At 37.9% G+C, this 21,655-nt stretch overlaps 1 protein-coding gene across 1 annotated transcript in view; it reads left to right on the top strand.

Moving 5' to 3' along the window:
* Positions 1-16,507, top strand: part of rnf216 (ring finger protein 216) — a 34,267-nt gene extending 17,760 nt beyond the window's left edge. The window contains exons 14-17 of the mRNA XM_051887709.1: positions 7,135-7,232; positions 8,853-9,075; positions 10,563-10,638; positions 15,956-16,507. Coding sequence (XP_051743669.1) covers positions 7,135-7,232; positions 8,853-9,075; positions 10,563-10,638; positions 15,956-16,248 — 690 coding nt within the window. The 3' untranslated portion in view covers positions 16,249-16,507. The remainder of the gene's footprint in view (positions 1-7,134; positions 7,233-8,852; positions 9,076-10,562; positions 10,639-15,955) is intronic.
* The last annotated feature ends 5,148 nt before the right edge of the window (positions 16,508-21,655 follow it).

Raw genomic sequence — 21,655 nt, 5'->3', positions numbered from 1 at the left:
ATTTGTAGTCTAAAATTTAGCTTTGCTCCAGAGACTTTCAGTGGGGTGTACTCATTTTTGCATCACCCTAATTTGAGTAAAACTGAACATTTTGTTCTCTAAGTTATGTTATTAACCTTACTTTCATAAGTTAAACAGATGTTATATAAAACTTAATCTTGTCAACATTTTGGAAATTGTTTTTGTGTTCATTGAGATATTGTTTAAAATGTTACTTTTCAAAGGGGGTGTACTCATTTACGCTGAGCACTGTATACTCTAAATATTCAGGGTCTTCCCGTCTGTGTCTGTGGCGATTTATGTGCCTACTCTAATCATTGTGTATGGGGATATTTGCAGCTGTCTAACCCACATTTGTCCATGGTAGGAACAGTTGGATGTGGAAAACTCTGGAATCCCAGTGCCCCCATTAATGACTTAGTTTTTCCCTCCTGTCTCTCTCATGTCTGATGTCCCATTTGTTTGTGGTGATGTGTGCCCTCAAGTTCCTGTATTCAGTGGTGAGGAGACGTCCTCTCCTCTGCCCTTCTCTTTCGTTCTTTTCCCTCGGTGAAGATGAAAGTTGTATAACTGACATACTTTTCCCTCTCCGCAACCTCTGTGGCTCCACCCCTCATAGTGAATCCAAGACACTCATTGGCTAGACCCAGATCCTTCAAATTTGAAATGTGGTACAGTTTATATTTGACCCCGATTTTTTTCTTTTTTTTTTTTTTTCTTTTTTCTTTCCTTTTTTCCCTTGGTTTTGCACATTTTAAAAAATGCATTTTTCTCACTGTGATTGGTTAGTGGTGGCTTTCACATGCAGATCTGCCAATTTTCCCTGCTCTCTGGCTCAGTAGACTGGCTTTTGTTTGCACTTTATTTTCCATGTATCCATGTTTCTCAGCTTTGCTTTGATAGATTGCAGCAGCTGCAGCATGTTTTCTTGAATTCATGTGAGTTCAAGAGTTTTCATATTTGGTATATTTAAGATAATTAGTAAATATTTTACTGTAACTTTTATATAATCCAACATGCTCTACCATTCAAAAGTATGCTCACTATGGCTGAATTATTGATCAGAAATACAGTAAAACAGTAATATTGTGAAATATGATTACAATTTAAAATCTTACTGATCCAAACTTTTGAATGGGAGTGTATATAGCATATATTCTGCTTTGGATTGCATTCCCTTGAACGGATCCAGTTCAGACTTGCTGCATACTCAACCATAGCTGAGTTTATAGGGAGTTGTGTTTGTTCAGCCCTGCCTCACAGTATTTATCATGAGCCAAACCCTCAAATCTGGAGCGTTTCATTAAAACACTTTTGTGTTCTAGCTTTATAATATGTAGCCTTGGCTTAGGGATGTTTGTGTGTGTTAGCACATGCTGTGGGTGTGTTGCTCTGTCCCTGAGGCTTATTCAGGCTCTTGCTTCTCCAGAACAAGCAGCCCCCCAATCAAATGCTCAGCAAATCTCTTCTGCCTTATAAGGCCTGCTGTTGTTGCACGTCTGTTCAGGAGAGAAGCACTGAGCTTATTCAGAGTTCCTCAACAGATGTCGCAACAGTTCGCACACACTGTAACTAGTTTATGCTGTTTTACTTTGGAGAACTAGCCACGCATGCACTGGAATAGGTCTTGGTAACTGCATGATTATGACAGAAATCAAAATGTTATTTATTTCCTTTGATATTGGCTTTTAAGATTATTAGACTTCACAATAAAATGCTTTTATTGTATATAATATATAATTACATGTAATAATTGATGCTCCCATCTCATTATAAACACTAAATACATCATTTCACGTGACAATTTGTGTCCCGAATTTGGACGCAAACTCACTGTCCTCAGCCAGCTGCGACAAGCCCCTTAAAGGGATAGTTTTTTTTTTTTTTACACTTTATTTTATTTTTCTGAAATAAAACACATGTACTGTACCACCTTTAAAGGGTAGGCAATTTTGGAGATGCTAGCAATAGCAAGAAAGCATAAGATCCCACCCTTTCTTCAGAGGGCTCTCCAAAGCCACACCTCCTTTAAAACACATGAACGCACACAGCCAGAGCAGAGTCTGCAAAGTGTCACGAGATGAGACGGCCTTAAATTACCTCATGTCTCAAAGCACATAACAATAACAATAATGATGAACATAAACAACTTACAGAGCTCAGACTTGTACCACCTGACTGCTGTAGATTCATTTCGGTGTTGATAGTGTTGACAAATCCGAGTCAGAGAATGTGAACCATGCTTGGTAAAACGTCACTGGTTGCCATCTTGTAATTACGGTTATGACAAGGCATGAACTCAGCATAAGCTCATTGTTTTGGTTCAGGAGGAACTGTAAAAGGTGGCTGCTGTTTCTTTGTGGTGCTCGGTGAAAAAAATCATGTTGTTGTTTTTTCCCCCAAGACTACAGTGTGCATAAGCAATGCTTTTATCGCTTGTTTCTGCTCCTTTTTGCCTGTTTTGATCCGGAGATTCTCTACTCTTTCGGAAGTTGCATAATAGTGCTCCCCTACTGCAGTGAAAAAAAAGGAAAGCCGGGAAGTTCCTCTGCAAAGCGTTGTTGTCATAAATGATGGAAAATTCTGTCATTTTATTATTTATTTTTTTTATTCATAGAAAATTAGTAATCACCAAAACTGTTTAGTCACCAACATTCTTCAAAATACCAGCTTTTGTGTTCAGCAGAAGAAAGTAAGTAAGGGATTTGTTGAACTCTGCGCTTGACTTTGTGGACTCTCCCATTGTAATCAATGAAATTGCCTAGACTGGAGAATAAATCTCTTATTTTCACCATGTTTATACCTTGTTGATTATAATGGAAGTGTTTTAGATTTGTTACATCACTCACTCACTTATTAGAACAAGATGTTACTGACGATAGGACTGTTGACTAATTTAGATGGTTCTGATTGGTCATTGTGTTCATATGCATAGCTGACATATGTGTGATTGGTTTCAATACTGACGCAAAGAAAGAAGCAAATAATATTTGGATGCATTGTCAAGTAGAACTAAATAAAAGAGGATATGGCTTCTCAGCTGAGGGCATGGGGGTGTGAAATGAAAGCTGAGTCCACCAGATGAATGGACCTTTTTTTGGTTTACACAAAAATATGTTCAGCCAAGATAAAACTAGCGTGACTACCTAGAGCTGTGGTTTCGGGTTGTAAGTTTTCAGCTTAAATGAGAGGTATGCACACAGCGATTAACAGGAAATGGAGGGTTATGCATTTTGGTGAATCAGATTTATGTTACAAGAATGTGCGGCATGACCACAATTGTCACCCTAGGCTTGTTTTTCTGAGATAAAGACTTGCCGTTAAAGCCGTTTTCCTCTTGTTGCAGAAGCTGTTTTTCCAGTTTGTTGTGGTACTTTGATCACTATGGTAGATGTCAATCATCTATTTTTATTTCACAAAATAGACCCTTATGTGGGGCGCAGGCAAACGCTTCATGCATCCTGTGTGGGTAAAAGGTTCCTGTGGTTTATCTGCAACAGTATTTCAGTGATAAATTACGCCTCCAAAGTCACATTTCTTCATATTAGATATGTCACCCTGTGCAGTGCTCAGTATTGATTCATGGTACACTAGCCTGTCTTTTTTTGTTCATTCCTGTAGTAAAAGGGTCAGATGACGGCTTAGAAATCATGAAAGAATAATCTTAATTGGGCTATAAACTTCTTTGGTTGCTCAAACTCCATAAATCACACACTTGCTTTGAAGGAATCTGCAGTGTTTGCCAACACAGATAAGAGCTGTGAATCTGAGGCTGACTCCGCCCTGTGTCTGAGAGTGTGCGCCCTGCTGAACAGGAAGTGTCAGCCTGGCCTTGCAAGGTATACTTTGTACCAGGAAGCACTGTTTAAAGTGATGTCAGTGTGATGTCACCACTGTATTTTTAGTCACATATATAAACGAAGGTACCAGTCTGTGTTCACACTTCTGACTGCGAGATTCACCTCAACTGAGAGTTGCAGTCGTTTCCTGTTAACGCCTTTTTTGTGTGTACATGAAATTTAGTGACAAACACTTGAATTAATTTAAAATATGATGCCTCTCTAACTTTTGTAAAAGTAAAACTTTGAGAATTACTGATTTAAAAAAAAAATAAAATAAAAATAAAAAAATTAAATAAGGAAATAATCACATTAGCTGATGAGTGATTATTAATCTGCAAATTGCTGCTTTTTTGATGGGTCAGGTACTTATTTAGCTTTCAAAAAATATATCATGATTTTTTTATACATCTTTTTTTAACCCAAACCCAAGAATTTGCATACCCAAATTAAAATGGATATAGTTCGTGAAGCCTTTGGACTAGAAGCATAATTGTGGTCTCATTTGTCAGAATTAATTAGAGTAATAAAGAAATCATGGCTTAAATGTGTTGTAAAGTGTTTTTTTTGTTTGTTTGTTTGTTTTTTTTTTAAATCAAATAATTTGACAGAAAATATGAAGTTGATCTTGTTGCCATCTAGAAACCCAGTGCAGCTAAAGCTACAAGTCTGACCATGTTCTTTTTCAAATTTGAGAATGATATATCAAACTCTGGGTTTTATAAAATACATTTTAAAAGACCCTTATCTGTTAAATGGTGTTGACCCTCCCATGTTGTGCTGTTGTGCTCCACTAGGGGGCAGTACAATACTGTAGTACTTACTATAGGTCACATGTCTCCATGCTTCACTCCTCATGACTATTGTCTGGCCTGATGTTTGCATCATTCACCTTTTCCACTATGGTTTTTGATACAGCTTTTTTATAACAATACTGATGAATGATGATTTATGTTTTTTTTACAACATGCAGCCTGAGGCTGGATTTCATAAATGTATTTCTGAGGAAGCCACTTTGCTAGAGTAGCTTGTCATATAGATATGTTTCCCACTTAAGATGACGCCTGGGGGGCCAGGAGCAATTGTTCTGAGGGTTTCTGCATCACACTGAGTTGTAATTTATCATCTGTCACTGTCATTAATATTCAGCTTTATTTTTAATTATTTATGCTAATGGCATTTTCCATTGGGACTGTTACCAGGCAACACTAGGTTATGGGATTAGACGTCTCTCAGTGGATAGTGGCCACATGTGCCGCTTCTCCATCAGTGGATCTCTTTCTCTGGTTGGTTTACAGACTGAGGAGGAAGGGGCAGCTGCATGAAACAACCATTTTCACAAAACTTCAGCTAGTATTTATCTTAAAAATGCATGCAACTCTGCTTTTTTGGAATTATTATACTTGGCTGCATTCCATACCGGATTGTCAAATGTGATGGACCATAGCAATTGTAGATGTGTCCACTACATCCTAATGTTTTGTAATAGCCAGGTCTGTGCCTGTGAAATGCGTAGGCGTTTACATGGTCTTCACGCTCTGAATGTTAAGCTGCATGTTGCACTCAGATGTCCTTTCCAGTCAGCTGAAAGGCAAAGCATTGTGGGCAGGCATGGCTAAAATGGAACAGATGAAAATGTTGTTCCTAGGCAACCAGACAGACGACGAATCGCATCCAAAGTGGAGGGCAGGGAGCTGTGTGCACCTTCAGTCTGTGGTAGCTTTCTGTCACGTTAAGAATGAAAACGGCTCAGATTGAAAATTTAGATTACTGTATTGTTATTATAAGTAACAATTCTATAGTCTTTTAATGTACACAGTCATATTTTAGGCCCAGGATGTTCCTTTATTTTGTATTGTTTGCTAAGGCAAGCTATTGCACATACTTACGATTAAAGGCACAATATGTAAGTTTTCGCCACTAGAGGTCGCTTATTCAAAACAAAGGCATAGCTTGATGACGCCTTGATTTCACGGAATCATGGGAGGTGTCGTCTTCATGTCTACAGCCGGTGGAAAAGAATCCGACGAGACTTGGACAGAAGTATGAAGCAGGGTGTGGCTGAAAGCCGCTGGAGTGGAATGAGGCCACTGGAGTGATTTCTAATGAGAGACAAGAGCGACACACGTCTTGAGAGCAGCGGAGCTTTTATTATTATGCCGCAGACGAGCGTTTCCGCTTCTTCCGGTCATGCTTATGTTGGGTAACGCAGCGCTGTTTTATCATATTAGATACATTTGTGTGTTGAAATTTGTTATAGTGCTACTCTGTGCGGCGGCTACTGTGAGACACTTGTTGCACACTGCAGTAAGCTTGATCGATATTAGTCATGGTAAAACATGGTACTCGCAGTAAACCAAGAAAATGAGATTTAAACAATAAGACTTACTGTATTGAGCTTTATAACATGATTAGTTTTCTGAACCCAAACAGTTGCTCACCTGTCTAATAAAACACATAATATATTAAAGCATCTTTGGTGTTTCTATGGTTTCTACAAAATCAAAAATGGAAATCAAGGGTAATGCGGGATGTCATTGTTAGGCGACGCACAGACACGGTCCTGGTTAAAATTGCTTATTTCTCTGGATTTAAACATTCTTGGAAACATTTGGGATCATGTAAGTACACAAGTCAACAAAATATATAATTGTTCTAGTGGTTTTTGGATATTTTAACCCGAAAATCTTACATATTGTGTCTTTAAGGATGTGATCAAACCTCTAACCTTAAGTGTTAAACTTATACATGTAACTAATACTTACTACTGTTTATTCTATTGAGATCCGGTTTTCTAAGCAAACAGACCTACTATTTTCACCTGGTGTACAGCAAAATGGCCAAAAATCCCATAGACTTGCATTAAAAGAGGAATGTGCACCATATCAAGGGACCCAAATGTCATATGCCAAGTGGCCTTTGACTTGGGCCAGTAAACGGTGACCAAAACACCCTAGAAACACTCTAGCACATATAAACGCACATATTTTCTATGCAATGTATGTGCTGTTATATTTGTGTACAGTAACTGGTTGGACATTGTGGTTATATTGTGGTTGTATTGTCAGACCAACAATACTAGTAGATTATGCAGGGTTAGGAAGCAATATGCACCTCTGAAACAATGCAGGGAACACTGGCTCCTTCCGTATGCACAAACAGAGGTGACTGAGCAACAGAAACATGGCCCTTTTTCCCACTGGATGAACTAAATGTAGTCCAGGTGTTTCTTGTTCCATTCTGCATTTCAATTGTGATCAATAACACAGATGCTTATTTGTGTTCCCTTCCTCAGGAGAGTTGCAGGAAGTGCCATGTGGTGTGGAAGGAGCATGCGGGAAAGACCTGCGAGCAGGTGATGGAGAGGGACGAGATCCGGCTCCGGGTGGCCTTGTAAGTGCCTGACTGAAAATTCCTAGCGTAGAGCAAGCTTGTTAATAATGCATCCATGCACTATTGAGGGTACTCGGTAGTGTTGTGAACCACCTGGGAGATCATTAGCATTAGCCTGATGCTGACTCAGTCGTTTTCTCATGGCACACTAAAACACTCGCTGTATTTGACGGATTCCCCTGAGTGTTATGTTTGCAAAATACACATCATCCAGAGCTGCCCCTGTGCACAGCAGGCATTCATGAGGAAGTGTACTGGAGCGTGAGTGTCTGTGTAAACTGATGCAGTGTGAAGGCAGCCAGTCAATGTTGGTAGGTCTCTAAACTGGACAGGATGTGATCGCCTGGTTTCCTTCCTGTCATTGGATGGGTCATACACATGGATCAAAGACTGTGTATCCTGTTTACCCCGAACCTTTTCTTTTGCCTATATTTATAGAGACAGGAAAAAGACCCTAACTGAGAGAATGAATTACATAAGGTGTCACAATGGCCGATTTTGTTTTCGAATTGATATGATGCAGTGAGATAATCTCTTATTGGTAACTTTCAATACCAGTATGCTTGCTGTCTATATGTAACTAGTGAACAACAGCTTCCTACTAAGGCAGCATACTAACTGAATTGAAACACATTAAGCTCATTTGTAATGCTCCTCGTAGGCAGCAATACAAATAGAGCTATTCATTTGAAGGACACAATAGAGTTTGATGTTAGCTTGTTGCCAAGCTAATGATGTGGTACTTAAAAAAAAAATAAAAGCATTACAAAATACATGACACTCACATATTGGTTAAAATAGTAAATTTTCAATATAAATGTACTTGTTTTTCATTTAAAAAAAAAATGTAATAGCACCTTTCTTAGTAATGCTTTAAAATAAGGTTCCATTTGTTAACATAAGTTATATAAACTAACAATTAAAAATATTTTTAAAACGTTATTATTTATAGAGCCCTGCACGTGACATGGGGACAAAAATATACATATAACGTGGGCACAAATTAATAATTTGTTCCCTCATTTTAGTAAATGGTTCACACGATATAATAATTTGTTCCCTCTTTGAAGTAAATCGTGTGCACAATATAATAATTTGTATATTGTGCGCACATTTACTTAAAATGTATTAGTAAGTTGTGAGAACGATTTGTTAATTTGTGTCCATTATATACATATTTTTTCCTGCATGTCATGTGTGGGGCTCCGTAATCATTGTCTTTAATCTTAGTTAATGTTAATTTTAACATTTACTTGTACATTATTAAAATCAAAAGTTTAATATTATTTAATAAACCTGAGCTAACATGAACTAACAATGAACAGTTGCACTTTCATTAAAAAACTTTAACAATCGTGGTATTGCGTTAAATGTTAACTAATGGGGCCTTATTGTAAAGTTCCTCTTTATATTATTTTCTGCCATTTTTGATGATAAAAAAAATAACAGAATGCATTGCTACAAGCTTAGTGGAAAAACTTTATTCATTTTTTTATATTAAGCTTATAGCACTGCATTGTGGTATTTAGAATTTAAAGCAACATTGTCTATGTAGGCAGATCACTAGGTTTTCAAACAGAGCTTGCATATTAACATAAATGTCATTTGTTTTATGGCCAGTGAGGAAAAGATGACCGCTGCCCGTGTGAGGAAATGCCACAAGTGTGCCACAGGTCTGGTGAAGTCAGAGGGCTGCAACCGAATGTCGTGTCGCTGCGGCGCATTCATGTGCTACCTCTGCCGAGAGCCTATTAACGGCTACAACCACTTCTGCCAGCATGCTCGCTCTCCCGGTGCCCCCTGCCGACACTGCAAGAAGTGCTCGCTGTGGACGGACCCCACGGTAAATCTGACACTTCACACTTCAGCATCCATTTCTTTTGCTGAGAAAGGCTCTTTTCATGCTCAACGTTAGTGTGAGATCATCCTTGTAAAACAGCAAACACCTTTACTTTCTATACATCTACTCGGTTTACAACAGGTTTGGTTCTCCTGTAAAACATCTTCAAGCCCTTTATTTACAACCCAAAGGGTGTTTGCACTTGGGTAAATACTCCTGTTACATGAAGTACTTCCTGCTACTCCATTTAAAGACTTATTTTGTAATGTGATGTGATTCTGTTAATTTCTCAATTCTCAAAAGACAAAAGCTTTAAATAGTCATTACAATACGTTTACATAATTTTTTAAATAATGCCCTATATGTGATGCATTGATAGTTTATTCATTGTAAGAGTCATTCGGTCTTAGGATAAACACCAGGTGACGTATGGTGTAATGGCTTTGTGTTGGCTTTGTATACAGAACTCTTTCAGAGTTTAACATATGAGAGGTACTTCAGTGAAGCATGTTTGTTCTCATGCATGTTGATGGATTAGCATTGCTACCGCATGAATACTGCAGCTACCATCATGCATTAGCCTCATTGCTTCTACATCTTTAGCACTCAGTACTATGACTGAAGCCCAAATTGCTCATTCATTATTGACAATACACTGAGAATTTTTCTATTTATTAATCATAAACGGTCGTTATAGTTCATTCATGGTGACACAAATATTATACAAGGTTTTACGACTCCACAATACTCTTTTTCCACCCTAGCTTTCAAATGTCATTCATGTTTCTGCTCATGTAAACACCCATTATGATACCTGCTTTATTTCAGTACAGCTCCACGTTAAAAGTATCTAACACTATTAATCATCGACTTAAAAAAACATCATGCATTTACTGAACTTTTTTAACAGTGAAAATTCTGTCATCATTTACTCACCCTCAATTTGTTCCAAACCTGTATGAGTTTCTTTCTTCTGTTGAACACAAAGAAAGAAATTGAAAGAATTGTCATTTTTCAAGCAACTATACCTAAACACTGAGCATAATTGAGAAATCCTTTTCCGGTTGATCCAGGAGTTTCACTAATTATCCGATTAAGGCATTTGAATCCTGTTTTTGTGTGAAGAGCACAGTCAGGGTGCCGTCCTGCTGACAGCCTGGGGGCTGCAATTACCCCTCCATTCAGAGCCGTGCCTAATCACCTGGCACCGTACACCAGGCTGACTGGTGAACTTGAGCTGTTTTGTGTTTGACCGATGAAGTGGACTCCTCCCAAGTTCATCTGATGTCCCGTTTTCGCCAAGGCTGTGGTCTGACGCGGACGTTGGCATGGGATTGTTTCTGGGGGGGTGGGGGTTTGCTGGTCGTTTCACATGATTGAACAGTAACCAGAGAGCCTGATTACTGTGCCTTTTTGAAAGGCTTTTTTGTTTTCTCTACTTTTGTATTTCTTCTGCCCTGCTCATTTTCTGTGTCTTTTTCAATCCACAGCAAGACGATGAGCGAATCATTCAGGAGATTCAAAAAGAAGGTGAAGCGGAGTTAAATAAGAAGACAAATCAGACAGGTCAGTGCTCCTCAACTGGATAACTTTAGTCGGCCACCTAAACCCAAACCCTTTCCAAAGTTTTTTTTTGTTTCGTTTGTTTTTTTTGTTTTTTTTTAAATACAAATCACATTTAACAATCACCCAACCCTCACCAACAAACCCCTAGAGTAGCGTCCAAGCTGTCCATTAATTCAGATAGGAATTGTAAATACAGGAACCAAGCATACATATATATACATGCCTACAAACATCATCCTCCAATCAAATATAAAAACAGAAATATGTACACACATTCAGAGAGAGAGAGAGAAAAGCCAATAATAGGGCATTATTTAAAATGATCAACAGTTAATGAAAGGGCGCCACATCTTAAAAAATGTTTTTCCGATCCTCTTAACGAATACCTAATCCTTTCAAGACAGAGACAGGACATTGTATCTCTATCTTGATATATGAGTGAGTGGGAGGGGATCTTTCCACTTTAATAATATTGCTATAAGTGCTAACAAGGAAGAGAAGGCAAGGACTTTACACATTGATGCTGACAGCCATGCTACCAGAGGTTCTGGCTCTGATCTGTGCTGAAGAACCGTCGAAAGGGTGTGAAATAATGATTGCCATTAGCGCTCTAATTTGGGGCATGTCCAGAACATGTGAATGAATGATCTCTTAGCTCATTGACATCTATTGCGCATGGGGCTAGTACCAGGTATTATTTCAGCTAGTTTAACTTTGGATACATGAGTTTTTGTACTACTTTGAACTGTACAAGTGAATGCCAAGAACACATTGATGATAAGTGGACCTGTTTAACAACGCAGTTCCATGTGTCATGTGTCAAGGTCTTCCTCCCTAGCTTTCTTAATGTTATCTAGAGAGGAAGATGCCAGATTGGTCATTAAATTATAAATAATGGAAATTAAGCCCTTGGCTTATATGTAACATGAAAGGAAACTATCCAAAGGATTTCCGGGAGGCATCGCTGGAAAGTCTAATACAAGTGACTTAACATAATGTCTTACTTGCAAGACTCTAAAGAAATCTGACTTGGTAAACGTAACACTAACTGTTCAAGAGAAGCAAATAAATTGTCAATAGATAAATCTTTGAAACATTTTATCCCCTTCTCAGACCAACTCTTAAATGATCCATCCTGCATTGAAGGCAAGAAAAAATGATTATGGGCAACAGGGCTAAGAATAGAAGGATCATGAAAACCAAATGATTTCCTGAATTGGGTCCAAATCCTCTACGAGTGTTTCACTACTGGACAATCAACCGGAGTATAAGAAATTAACTGTAATTTAGTTGCAAGAAGTGTTGGAAGGGAAATTTGTAAAATTGCTTGTAAGCATTTATTTCCATGTCTACCCAGGATGGTCTATTGGGCAAAAGGTGATAATGCTACCAATACAGTCTATTCCGTATGTTAGCTGCCCAGTAGTAAAACTTTTAAAAACGGTAAGGACATACCACCATTGCGCCTATACCTCTGAAGGTATACTTTATGCAGGCAGGGACTATTCAAAATAAAAGAGAGATAACCAAGTCCAAAGATTTAAAAAACAAAAAAAACAAAAAAAAAACAAGAGGGAATAAACAAAGGTAAACGCTGAAAAAGATGAAGTTTAGGGAGCAAATCGATTTAGAATGATAAAAATGTAAATTTAATTTAAAAAAATTATCATAACAGAATAACACTCAGTTGTAAACCAACTTCCAATATCTCTGAAATATTGAAGTCCAAAATACAAGTGTTATCTAAGAAAAATGTAAGTAAAAAGCTTAATCAAAAGTTTAGTAAGATCTTAAACTCTAAATGTAATGTTAATCAAAAATCTAATTACGAGATCTCGTTGCTTCAAAATGCAAAGAGCAAAAATTGAGTCATGACTGAGAGAATGTCAGATCGAAACTGAACATACAGGAAAAATTGACCTTCTTATATACTATGAAAACTGGACACATCAGCAAGTTCCTCTTTATGCATGTAGCCAAAACCAGTAAACCAGCAAATTTAAAATAATAAAATTGTAGGCGTCTCAGCATTTTGGAGGTCCAAAGCACAGTTTAAAGTGCCCCTATTATGGATTTTTGAAAATTACCTTTCATGTAGTGTGTAGCATAGCTCTAAGTGAATGAAAACATCCTACAAAGTTTTAAATCTGAAAATGCACCGTTTATAAAGTTAATGTCTCTCAAAAGTAAGAGTGAACTCGGAGTCAATTAATGAGTCGTTTGTAAAAACGAATCCCAAGCCATTTCATTGTGATGTCACAACGAAACATTAGCATATTGCCCGCCCACTTATTACGCCCGCAGACGGCAGGGAAAATTCATTTTTTCAACAATACCACAGCAGTACAATCTTTTGTTGTGTTCCCGTCATTTTACTGATGACTGCTTCTTAAACCTCTGGGAGTTTAACGCAGGATTCACAAAAAACTTGGTCTTAAAATATGGATCAATACCCAATTTATTTGGACCAGCTTGCTCCTCTGAATCTCAACCTGTAAGTAAGATTAATAATTGATGTTTATATTCTAGCAATCGTTCAAAATTTGTAGTTTTGTATGTTATGTTGTGTAACGTACACCCTCGTCTGTCTCCTGCTAACCGGCTAACTCACGTTTCTGTAGTTCTGCTATTCAGATGTGGGTCCATAATTGTCTAAAAATGTGTCGATTAATGCAGCTTGTCTGTCTTATTACTTGGAGTAATGATCAAGGATGGAGCACGACTTTTGTTTACAAAGTGTAATGCATTATCAGCTATCCACGTTTGTGCTCGGCTATCGTGGGAGTTTACAACATAACTGTGGGCTCGGTTCGCTTACATAACGGTAAAACAAATCTATAAACCTTTTTTTCCTCTGCATTTTTATTATTACAGTAGTATGGAGCTCTATCTGGATTGTAATAGGATGTTAAGATGCTAGTCCTCGCTAACTAGTTTAAGTATTCTCTCTGTAAACATTGTAATGTCAAACAATGATATTCCCATTTTTTACTTTAAGTTATGGTGAAAAAGTCTGTACACATCTGGCCTAAATGTTTATCTTATGTTAGAGGTTTTCAGCTTCGCTTGGCATTCTGATACAGTTCCCACAGGTGCACCTACATAAAGTATAACAGTGACGCTGCTATTACGTCTTATAAATAACTAAGTTGACACTTACCATATAGAAATGTCGTATTCCAGTCGGTATTGCGAATCAGTTTCTGGTTGATCAACTACTTCAGACGTTTCATCGTCAGACTCGGGCTCGAATTGATACGCTAAAATCGATGCCATCCATACATTGTACAATGTCTTGCGAATTGATAGCTGTCATTCAGTTATAGCAATGGGCGCGTGGTGCGCGCAGTAGGCCAATCACAAAGGATTGGGCCATCTGACCAATCACAGCAGAGTAGGCTCACGGAAAGGAGGGGTTTAGAGAGACTGATTCTTTGAACTGCTTATAACGAATCGTTTACCAATCATTGAGAACTGAGGTGAAATTAAAGGTATATTATGAGAAAGTGTTTTTTCACCTTGCATGCATGTAAACCTGTTGTAGGAGACTCCCTAAACAATATTAGGAACCTTAAAAAAGCATAATGGGGCACTTTAACAATGGTGATGGTGATCATGGTGATTAATGGTGATCATGTGATGGAAAATTGAGGGGCTAGTTCCCCTCTCTTGGAAACTAAATGTACCTGTGAAAATCAAGTCCTATTAAAAAACGTACGAATGGCCTTTGTTCAGACCATGTATATGTCTACTTCTGCAGATGTGGTCTTTTAAAAATATCTGTCCTTTATCACCCTATTGTTTGCATATTCTAGTGGAAACTTTCAGAAACCCAATGTATGCATGTGCAACAGAATTAGAAAACCAACACTAGTCAACAGTATAGCTTTGAAATACAGCTCATGAAGAGAAACACAAAATGGATATTTCCTTCATACAAAAATATGATTTCTATAAAAATATAAATACACACATTCATCAGCCTGTAACCAGAAAGTTTTCCAAAATTCTCAAGCAAAGATAGAGCTGTGGGTAAAGAAGTCTGTGGATTAGAGATAAAACGCAGTAAATCGTCTGGATATAGAGTTACCTTATGCACGGCCTTGCCATGGGTAATTCCGGTAATCTGTTGACTCTCGCGTAGGGCGATTGCTAAAGGCTCAATAGCTAGAGCGAACAGTAATGGGCTTAGCGGACAGCCCTGTCGAGTTCCGCTGTACAAGTTAAACGGCCTAGAGTGCAGACCATTGGTTAGGACTACTGCAGAGGGAGCTCTATAAAGCAGTTTAATCCAAGAGATAAAGACTAGACCAAATCTGAATTTTTCCAAAACTAAAAAAAGGTACTCCCACTCCACCCTGTTAAATGCCTTCTTGGCATCCAAAAAGACAACATATTCTGAAATGGCCTGATGCTGAGAATATACCACATTAAGTTAGCGGCAGATATTGAAAAAAGATTGACGATTCTTTACAAACCCTGTTTGATCAGGAAAAATGATGGTGGAGAGGACATCTTCAAGTCTTGAGGCAAGCATCTTCGCTAAAATTTTAACATTGCAGTTGAGCAAAGAAATCGGCCTACATGAAGCACAATCCAAAGGGTCTTTATCCTTTTTAAGTAATAAAGAGATACAAGCTTGATTTAACTTTGGGGGAAGAGTCCCTGTCTTAAAAGACTGAAAAACAGATGTCAAAAAAGGAGCGAGCTGTACAGAGAATTTTTTTTATAGAACTCTGACAGAAAACCGTCAGGTCCTGGGGATTTCCCAGATTGTAGTGAAGAGATAGCAGCTGCCACCTCCTCCTGAGAAATTGGCACTTCTAAAAAGTTCCGAACATCAGAAGATGAAGTGGGGACATTTAGTCGGCCAAGAAAATCTTCAATGGCACCCCACAGAGAGAAGTCAGACGTATACATAGTAGAATAAAAGTCTCTAAACGTGTCATTAATAGTACTTTGATCAGTTGTGACCTCCCTATTATCCAGATGAAGACCACTTGTAATTTGTTTTGACCAGAACCCAGGCAGCTGATTGGCCAATACTTTCCTGGACTTCTCCCCACCTTCTTAAAAAACACTCCCTCCTAGTGCTCCTCAAAAGGCCCTCTATCTCATTGGTTGAAAGCAAGTCAAACTCTGACTTCAGTTTGAGATGTCTCTTATACAGGTCCAGTGTGAGAGACTTAGTGTATTGTTCATTCAACCTAAAAATCTCATTAGCAAGAAAGATTTGTGTTTCTTTTATTAGTGTCATATGAAATAATTTGGTCAGACCTGAGTCCTTTCTAATGATATTCTGTAATCTCTCCCTCAGAAACCACAGGGAAGCGAGTGGGTCCTCCCCCCGAGCCCATCCCAGCGAAGCGCCCTCGGGTCACAGCGCAGGCCCCCAACGCAGCTCCTCAGGCCGTACGCGCCCCTCTGCTCATCCCGCAGGTCATGCTGCCCGGGCCACAGCAGCGTCTTTTCCTTCAGCCCATTCCAGCCCCCTACGTGCCCCCCTTGCCCAACCTCCCCCCAGTAAATTACAACCCACGTAACCTGAACTTTGACTTCAATATGCCTATGCACTATGGACCACCGCATCGCTTCTTCAGACATCTTTGAGGACACCATGGTACAAAGAGCCACATTCGAACTACTAAAAAAAAAAAATCCAAGCTTCTGTGTCTTAACTGTTAGCCCTCGCTGTTCTTTTCTACGTATTTTGTAACCAGAACCAAACTGATTTTTTCTGGAGAAGTTTTAAGGACGCCTGTTGGCTTCTTTGTTGAAAGTAATTTTTTTGAACAACATACAGAGTGAATAATATGAAAGCCTGTTAGTTTTCAGTTGAATAAAACCAAGAACTTGATTGAAATTTAAACATTGTTTGCGAAATCAGTCAATGTGGGTCACTTTCTGAAATATATTTAGGTTTGGCTGCGATTTAATTTGGTCATCAGCAGAATTCACTGCATTTAACAAACCAGTTTAATCTTCTTCTTTTTTTTTAATCCAGGGTTTGTCTTATTTGACATCTTTATTCCTGGAAATCCAAATGCCTAGATTATCATTTGAATGGCTATTGATGCCATTTCCTATCTATAAATCAAACTTACTAATTGTAGTGCCAGTTTGCTACAGAAGTTTACATTGCATTATCATCAAAAGTTTGGGGTCAGTCAGTTGTTTTTTTTTTTTTTTTTAAATAAATTTTTATTCAGCAAGGATGCATTAAATTTATTTTCTTAAAAAAGATTTATTTTTCAAATAAACACTGTCCTTTTGAAATTTCTATTTGTCAAAGAATCCTGAAAAAATGTAAAATTTAAGATCTTATCTGATATGTATCAGAAAGACAAGTAGATGGAGGAAATGTAGATGTAAATGTGATGGTGGAGAATATGCAAATTGAATTAGATAATAGACATTTCTTTGTTCTGGTACATCCTCTTGACATGCTTTCTCATGGATGTTTTTAAATTTAGATCTGTGGAGTTATTTTTATAAACTTGATTATAATTCCTTTCTTTCCATGTTCATACATTTGTTTAGTTTTTCGGTTGTACTTTTTAAAGCTGAACATCAGCAAGCCCAGGTGACATTTTCCAAACATGTTCTGTGCTGATATTGAGGAGAAATCTGCAGTTTTCTACAAAATGGATGTAAACAAGATCTAACGTGTTAAGGTGTGGTCATATTAGCAAAAGTTTGGCTAAATGTCATGGGCAAAGAAGGTCCATTGTCAATACTGTAGTGATCCATGAAGCACCACTTACTCAGAGGTTACTTCCAAACTAAGCAGATTTACATTGATCATATTAGTCGATATATTTAATAAATGAACATTCAGAAGCGCCTGCACAACTCAAGTTTGTACAGGCACTATCAGACACTGATCATCTCACAAAATTATTCAGAAACTGTTGCTTTTGGCTTATATAATGGAGCTGCTCAATAATTCAGCCCATAATGCCTGTGAAGTGGGCTGTTTATTGTGTTATATTGCGTGACTCGTTCATTGGCGTGACTGCAGTGAGACTCCTGCAGAGAGTCCGGTCCTCTTGCCCAGAGCTTCAACAAAGAGCCAGAGCTCTTGCCCATTAATGGAGCCCGCAGGATCCACACCTCCAGCCCGAGGTCCAGCTCTCCTCCCCACTGGCACCAGCCCCTCTGCCCCAGGCCTTTTTCAGACCCCTTAAACACATTACTCACCCTCACAGAGAACACAAGGCACTTACACAAGCCTTTTCTTGGTGAAACATGAGGGATGGAGGTTTAGAGACCATCGGGTGTCAATCAAACTAGAAGAAATAACCAGCAGCCCCATAAATCAATGCTGAGGTGTAACCGGATAATCTGGCCGTCTTCACCCATCTGTTGTCTGTGGCATATCTGAGGCACACCTGGTACGGTGCAGGCAAATGAGAAATGTCTTGAGTAAAGAAGATCCATTGTCAATAGTGCAGTGATGCATAAAGCGTCACTTACTCAGAGCTCACTTCCAAACTAACAGTTTTATATTGGTCAATGTGACAACAAATGTCCTTCATGCAAAATTCTCAATCATGCATATTCCTATTCAGATGACTCCATTTCGGCTGCTTAATTTCACCACACAAAGGTAAAAGTGCCCGCAACATTACACAGAGCATGTTACAGCCTTACTGGTAGCTGAAAGCATCATCAGATTAGTTAATGTATATAATAAATGGACATGGAAAGGTGTCTGCGCAATTTGTGAATGACAACCATACCAATTCTGCAGAAATCTGCAGATTTTTCTCTGGCTTTTACAGGCACAATCCATGTGGACCTGCTAATCAGATGCTGAACATCTGACAAAATTACTCAGGAACTGTTGCTTAAGGTGTCTCAGTTTGACATTGTAACCTACTAATGGGCCAGCAGATGGAAGAACTTTAGGCCTGTAGGCCTACAGGTGTGAAGGGGTCGACCCTGGCAGCTTGTGCTCAATGTGTCCACAGCTTAAGAGCTTCCTGAAACTGGATCTGTGCCCCCCGAATCTTCTGCCTTATGTTTCATCAAGTCTCTGTGACATAGATATGGCTCAGGTCACGCCTTCAATAAGTCTACCTGAAGATAGATTTTACAAATATATGATAATGTACAGATGATCTACAGAGGGGTGGTCAATGTATGTTATAATCACTCATGTTCATGCTCCTCTTTTTGTGTTACTCAACCCCTGGCGTGAAGGGCTGGACTCACAGTCACGAGAGTGTCATCATCCCCCGTTGTGATGCCCAAGGCGGTGGTCAAACATGATTTCCCGGGATCAGTGATGGTCATGTGACTGCTGGAGCTGCTGTCCGTGTCTTATGATATCAAACTCCCAGAGACTAGGTTATATGTTAGGAAGCAGAAAAAAGGAAACCATTTTTATTTCTGTATTAGTACGCCCATGTTTTTTTTTTTCTCCTCTCCTGGCTTTTGTTCCGATCTTATTCATATAGGATAACTTTTTTGGGAAACATTTGGGAAACAGTCGCTGGTGTTCTTCAGCTCTTCTGGAATTCAGTGTCAACCCATTTTTGGAGTGTGTCCATGATCATTTTCTGTATGAATTGTTCACCTGTTGAGTGTTTCGTTTGCATTCAGCCGATAAGTCAAGCACATGTTAGTAAGCTAACCTAATATGGCAAGCTGAATTAGTTTGGCTATAATTTGCATAATTCAGTCTTTTCTTTCTAGGATGGAAACAACATTTTGGCATACTAACATGCTATTAGTATTTCTCCATTTCTCCAGTATGTACCATTTAAAAAGTCAGTCAGATTTTTTTTAATACTTCTATTCAGCAAGGACGCATTAAATTGATCAAAAGGGACAGTAAAGACATTTATAATGTTACAAAAGATTTATATTTTATATTTAAATGCAGTTCTTATTTTCATCAAAGAATCCTGAAAAAAGTGGTTTCCATAAAAATATTAAGCAGCACAACTGTTTTCAACATGGATAATAATAACAAATGTTTCTTGAGCACCAAATTAGCATATTACAATGATTTCTGAAGGATCATGTGACACTAATTTTAATTGCTTGCTTTCTTGACTGTATTTGATTAAAAAAATAAAGCCCAATGTTGACATTGTTACACAAAATTGAATATTGAAAATCAAATGTGAAAATGCAAAACAACAATTTTCAATGTAAATAATGCAAGATGGGGCCATGTGACTACGTACTGTTTGAAGTATGAATGCTGCGTACTGTTTCAGTTATATATAGGCAGCATACCGTGTAAGTAGTATTCTGTTCCACACAGCTTTTGTTTAAATTAAAAATAGCATTTTAATATCACCAAAAAAAAAAAATGCAAATGCATGTAAAACTTAGAAACCACATGCATAATTAAAGAAACGTCATGACATTTCACACAGAGCAAACATTGTTCTTTTCACACCGACCGTTACAGACACGCATCTGTGCAAAAGCTGTTGTGCTGCTCTGATCATTCAAATGCCCGTATTAATCTGAATTCAGCTTCTGTGATCTCCACCGCCACATACGTCTCGTGAAAATTATGCCTAGAAGAAAATCTCTGTCTGCCCACCTGAAAACTGCAGTTGCAGACCCACCGTCGACCCCCACAACAGAGCCCCCTTCATTTTTCATGCTCTGAGTTGCCATGGAAACATTGGTCCTCATGTCAGCCAGACTAGATCATTTAACCCTTTCAGTTTCTTCTCTTAGCTTCTTGAGAGCCTGAATGGGCGTCATCTTTAGCAGTCACATTCAGGCTGTATTTGTCATCTAATGGCCTGTAACACTCATGAAGATTAATAAGTCTACAAATCCATTTGGTGTATAACGTTACTTATTTACTGAACTCACAAATGTCTGCGTGGCTTTCTGCTCGAAGAGAGAAACTCTTTATCTTTGAGTGTGTGTGTGCTGTATAGAGGACCCTATGTTCCTGGTTTGGCTTTAAAAGCATTTATTTAGTAATTTCTAAGAACTACTTTAGTATAGTTATTGGTTATCCCACAATCAACACTTGAAAGACACTGCAAAATGTTGCGTAGAAACCGTCCTACATTTCATCTTACGATCTTTACTCAAATATGTGCGCGTGTGATTCAGAGAACGAACGTACGCACAAAAACGTGCGTAACGCCTCTCTTCCAGATGTGAACTCTATAAATCGCAAATGATCTTAAAATTGTGCTTAGTTTCACATCTCCATCTTGTAAACGCTGCCTAATTAATGTCATTAACATATAAAAGAGCACCAATCAACGTCCAAATCCTTTACTTGAGAATGGTGAGCGGCATCTGTACATACGCACGTTTTATAAATGAGGCCCACTATATTGTTGTCGCATGACCATGTTGCATTTGAGTGATTTTCATTTAGAAACTTAGACATAGGTGAAAAAATATAGTAATGTTATAGTATAGTTTCATGGTTACTATAGTAATTTATAGTAAATACTATAGTGTTTTGAACCATATAAAGTACTTGAATTAATTTGTTGTGGTAATTCTATAGTTGCTGTGGTAACAACAACTATAGTAATAAAAACAAATTACCCAATACTGTACTAGTTTTCTACAACTATAGGGTATATTATACTACAATATACACTATAGTTTACTGTAGTAAAAACTATAATATACTACAGTATTACAGTTGATCAGTTCACTATAGTTAATAGAGTTTGCTGTAGCATTCATTAAAGTGTTTGAATACTATAATATACACAGTATACTACAATTTACTATAGTATGGTTCAAAAACAGTATTTAATAGTATTTTTTCACTTGGTAATGGTTGTTTGCATTTTAAATTCAAACTGAATAAACATTAAGTGACTATATTATATATATATATATATATATATATATATATATATATATATATATATATATATAATTGCTTCTTAATTCTCAATATGTTGGTTCATAATGCACATTTTAGAAAACGTGATCTGGGCATCCCTATTTCCTCATTCATATTCACATTCCTCAGGATCTTACTGAAATATTGGGCTTTTTTAAAAAT

Source organism: Ctenopharyngodon idella, chromosome 3, assembly GCF_019924925.1.
Source record: "Ctenopharyngodon idella isolate HZGC_01 chromosome 3, HZGC01, whole genome shotgun sequence".
In the NCBI taxonomy this organism is placed as follows: domain Eukaryota; kingdom Metazoa; phylum Chordata; class Actinopteri; order Cypriniformes; family Xenocyprididae; genus Ctenopharyngodon; species Ctenopharyngodon idella.
This window is presented reverse-complemented; position numbering and strand designations above follow the sequence as displayed.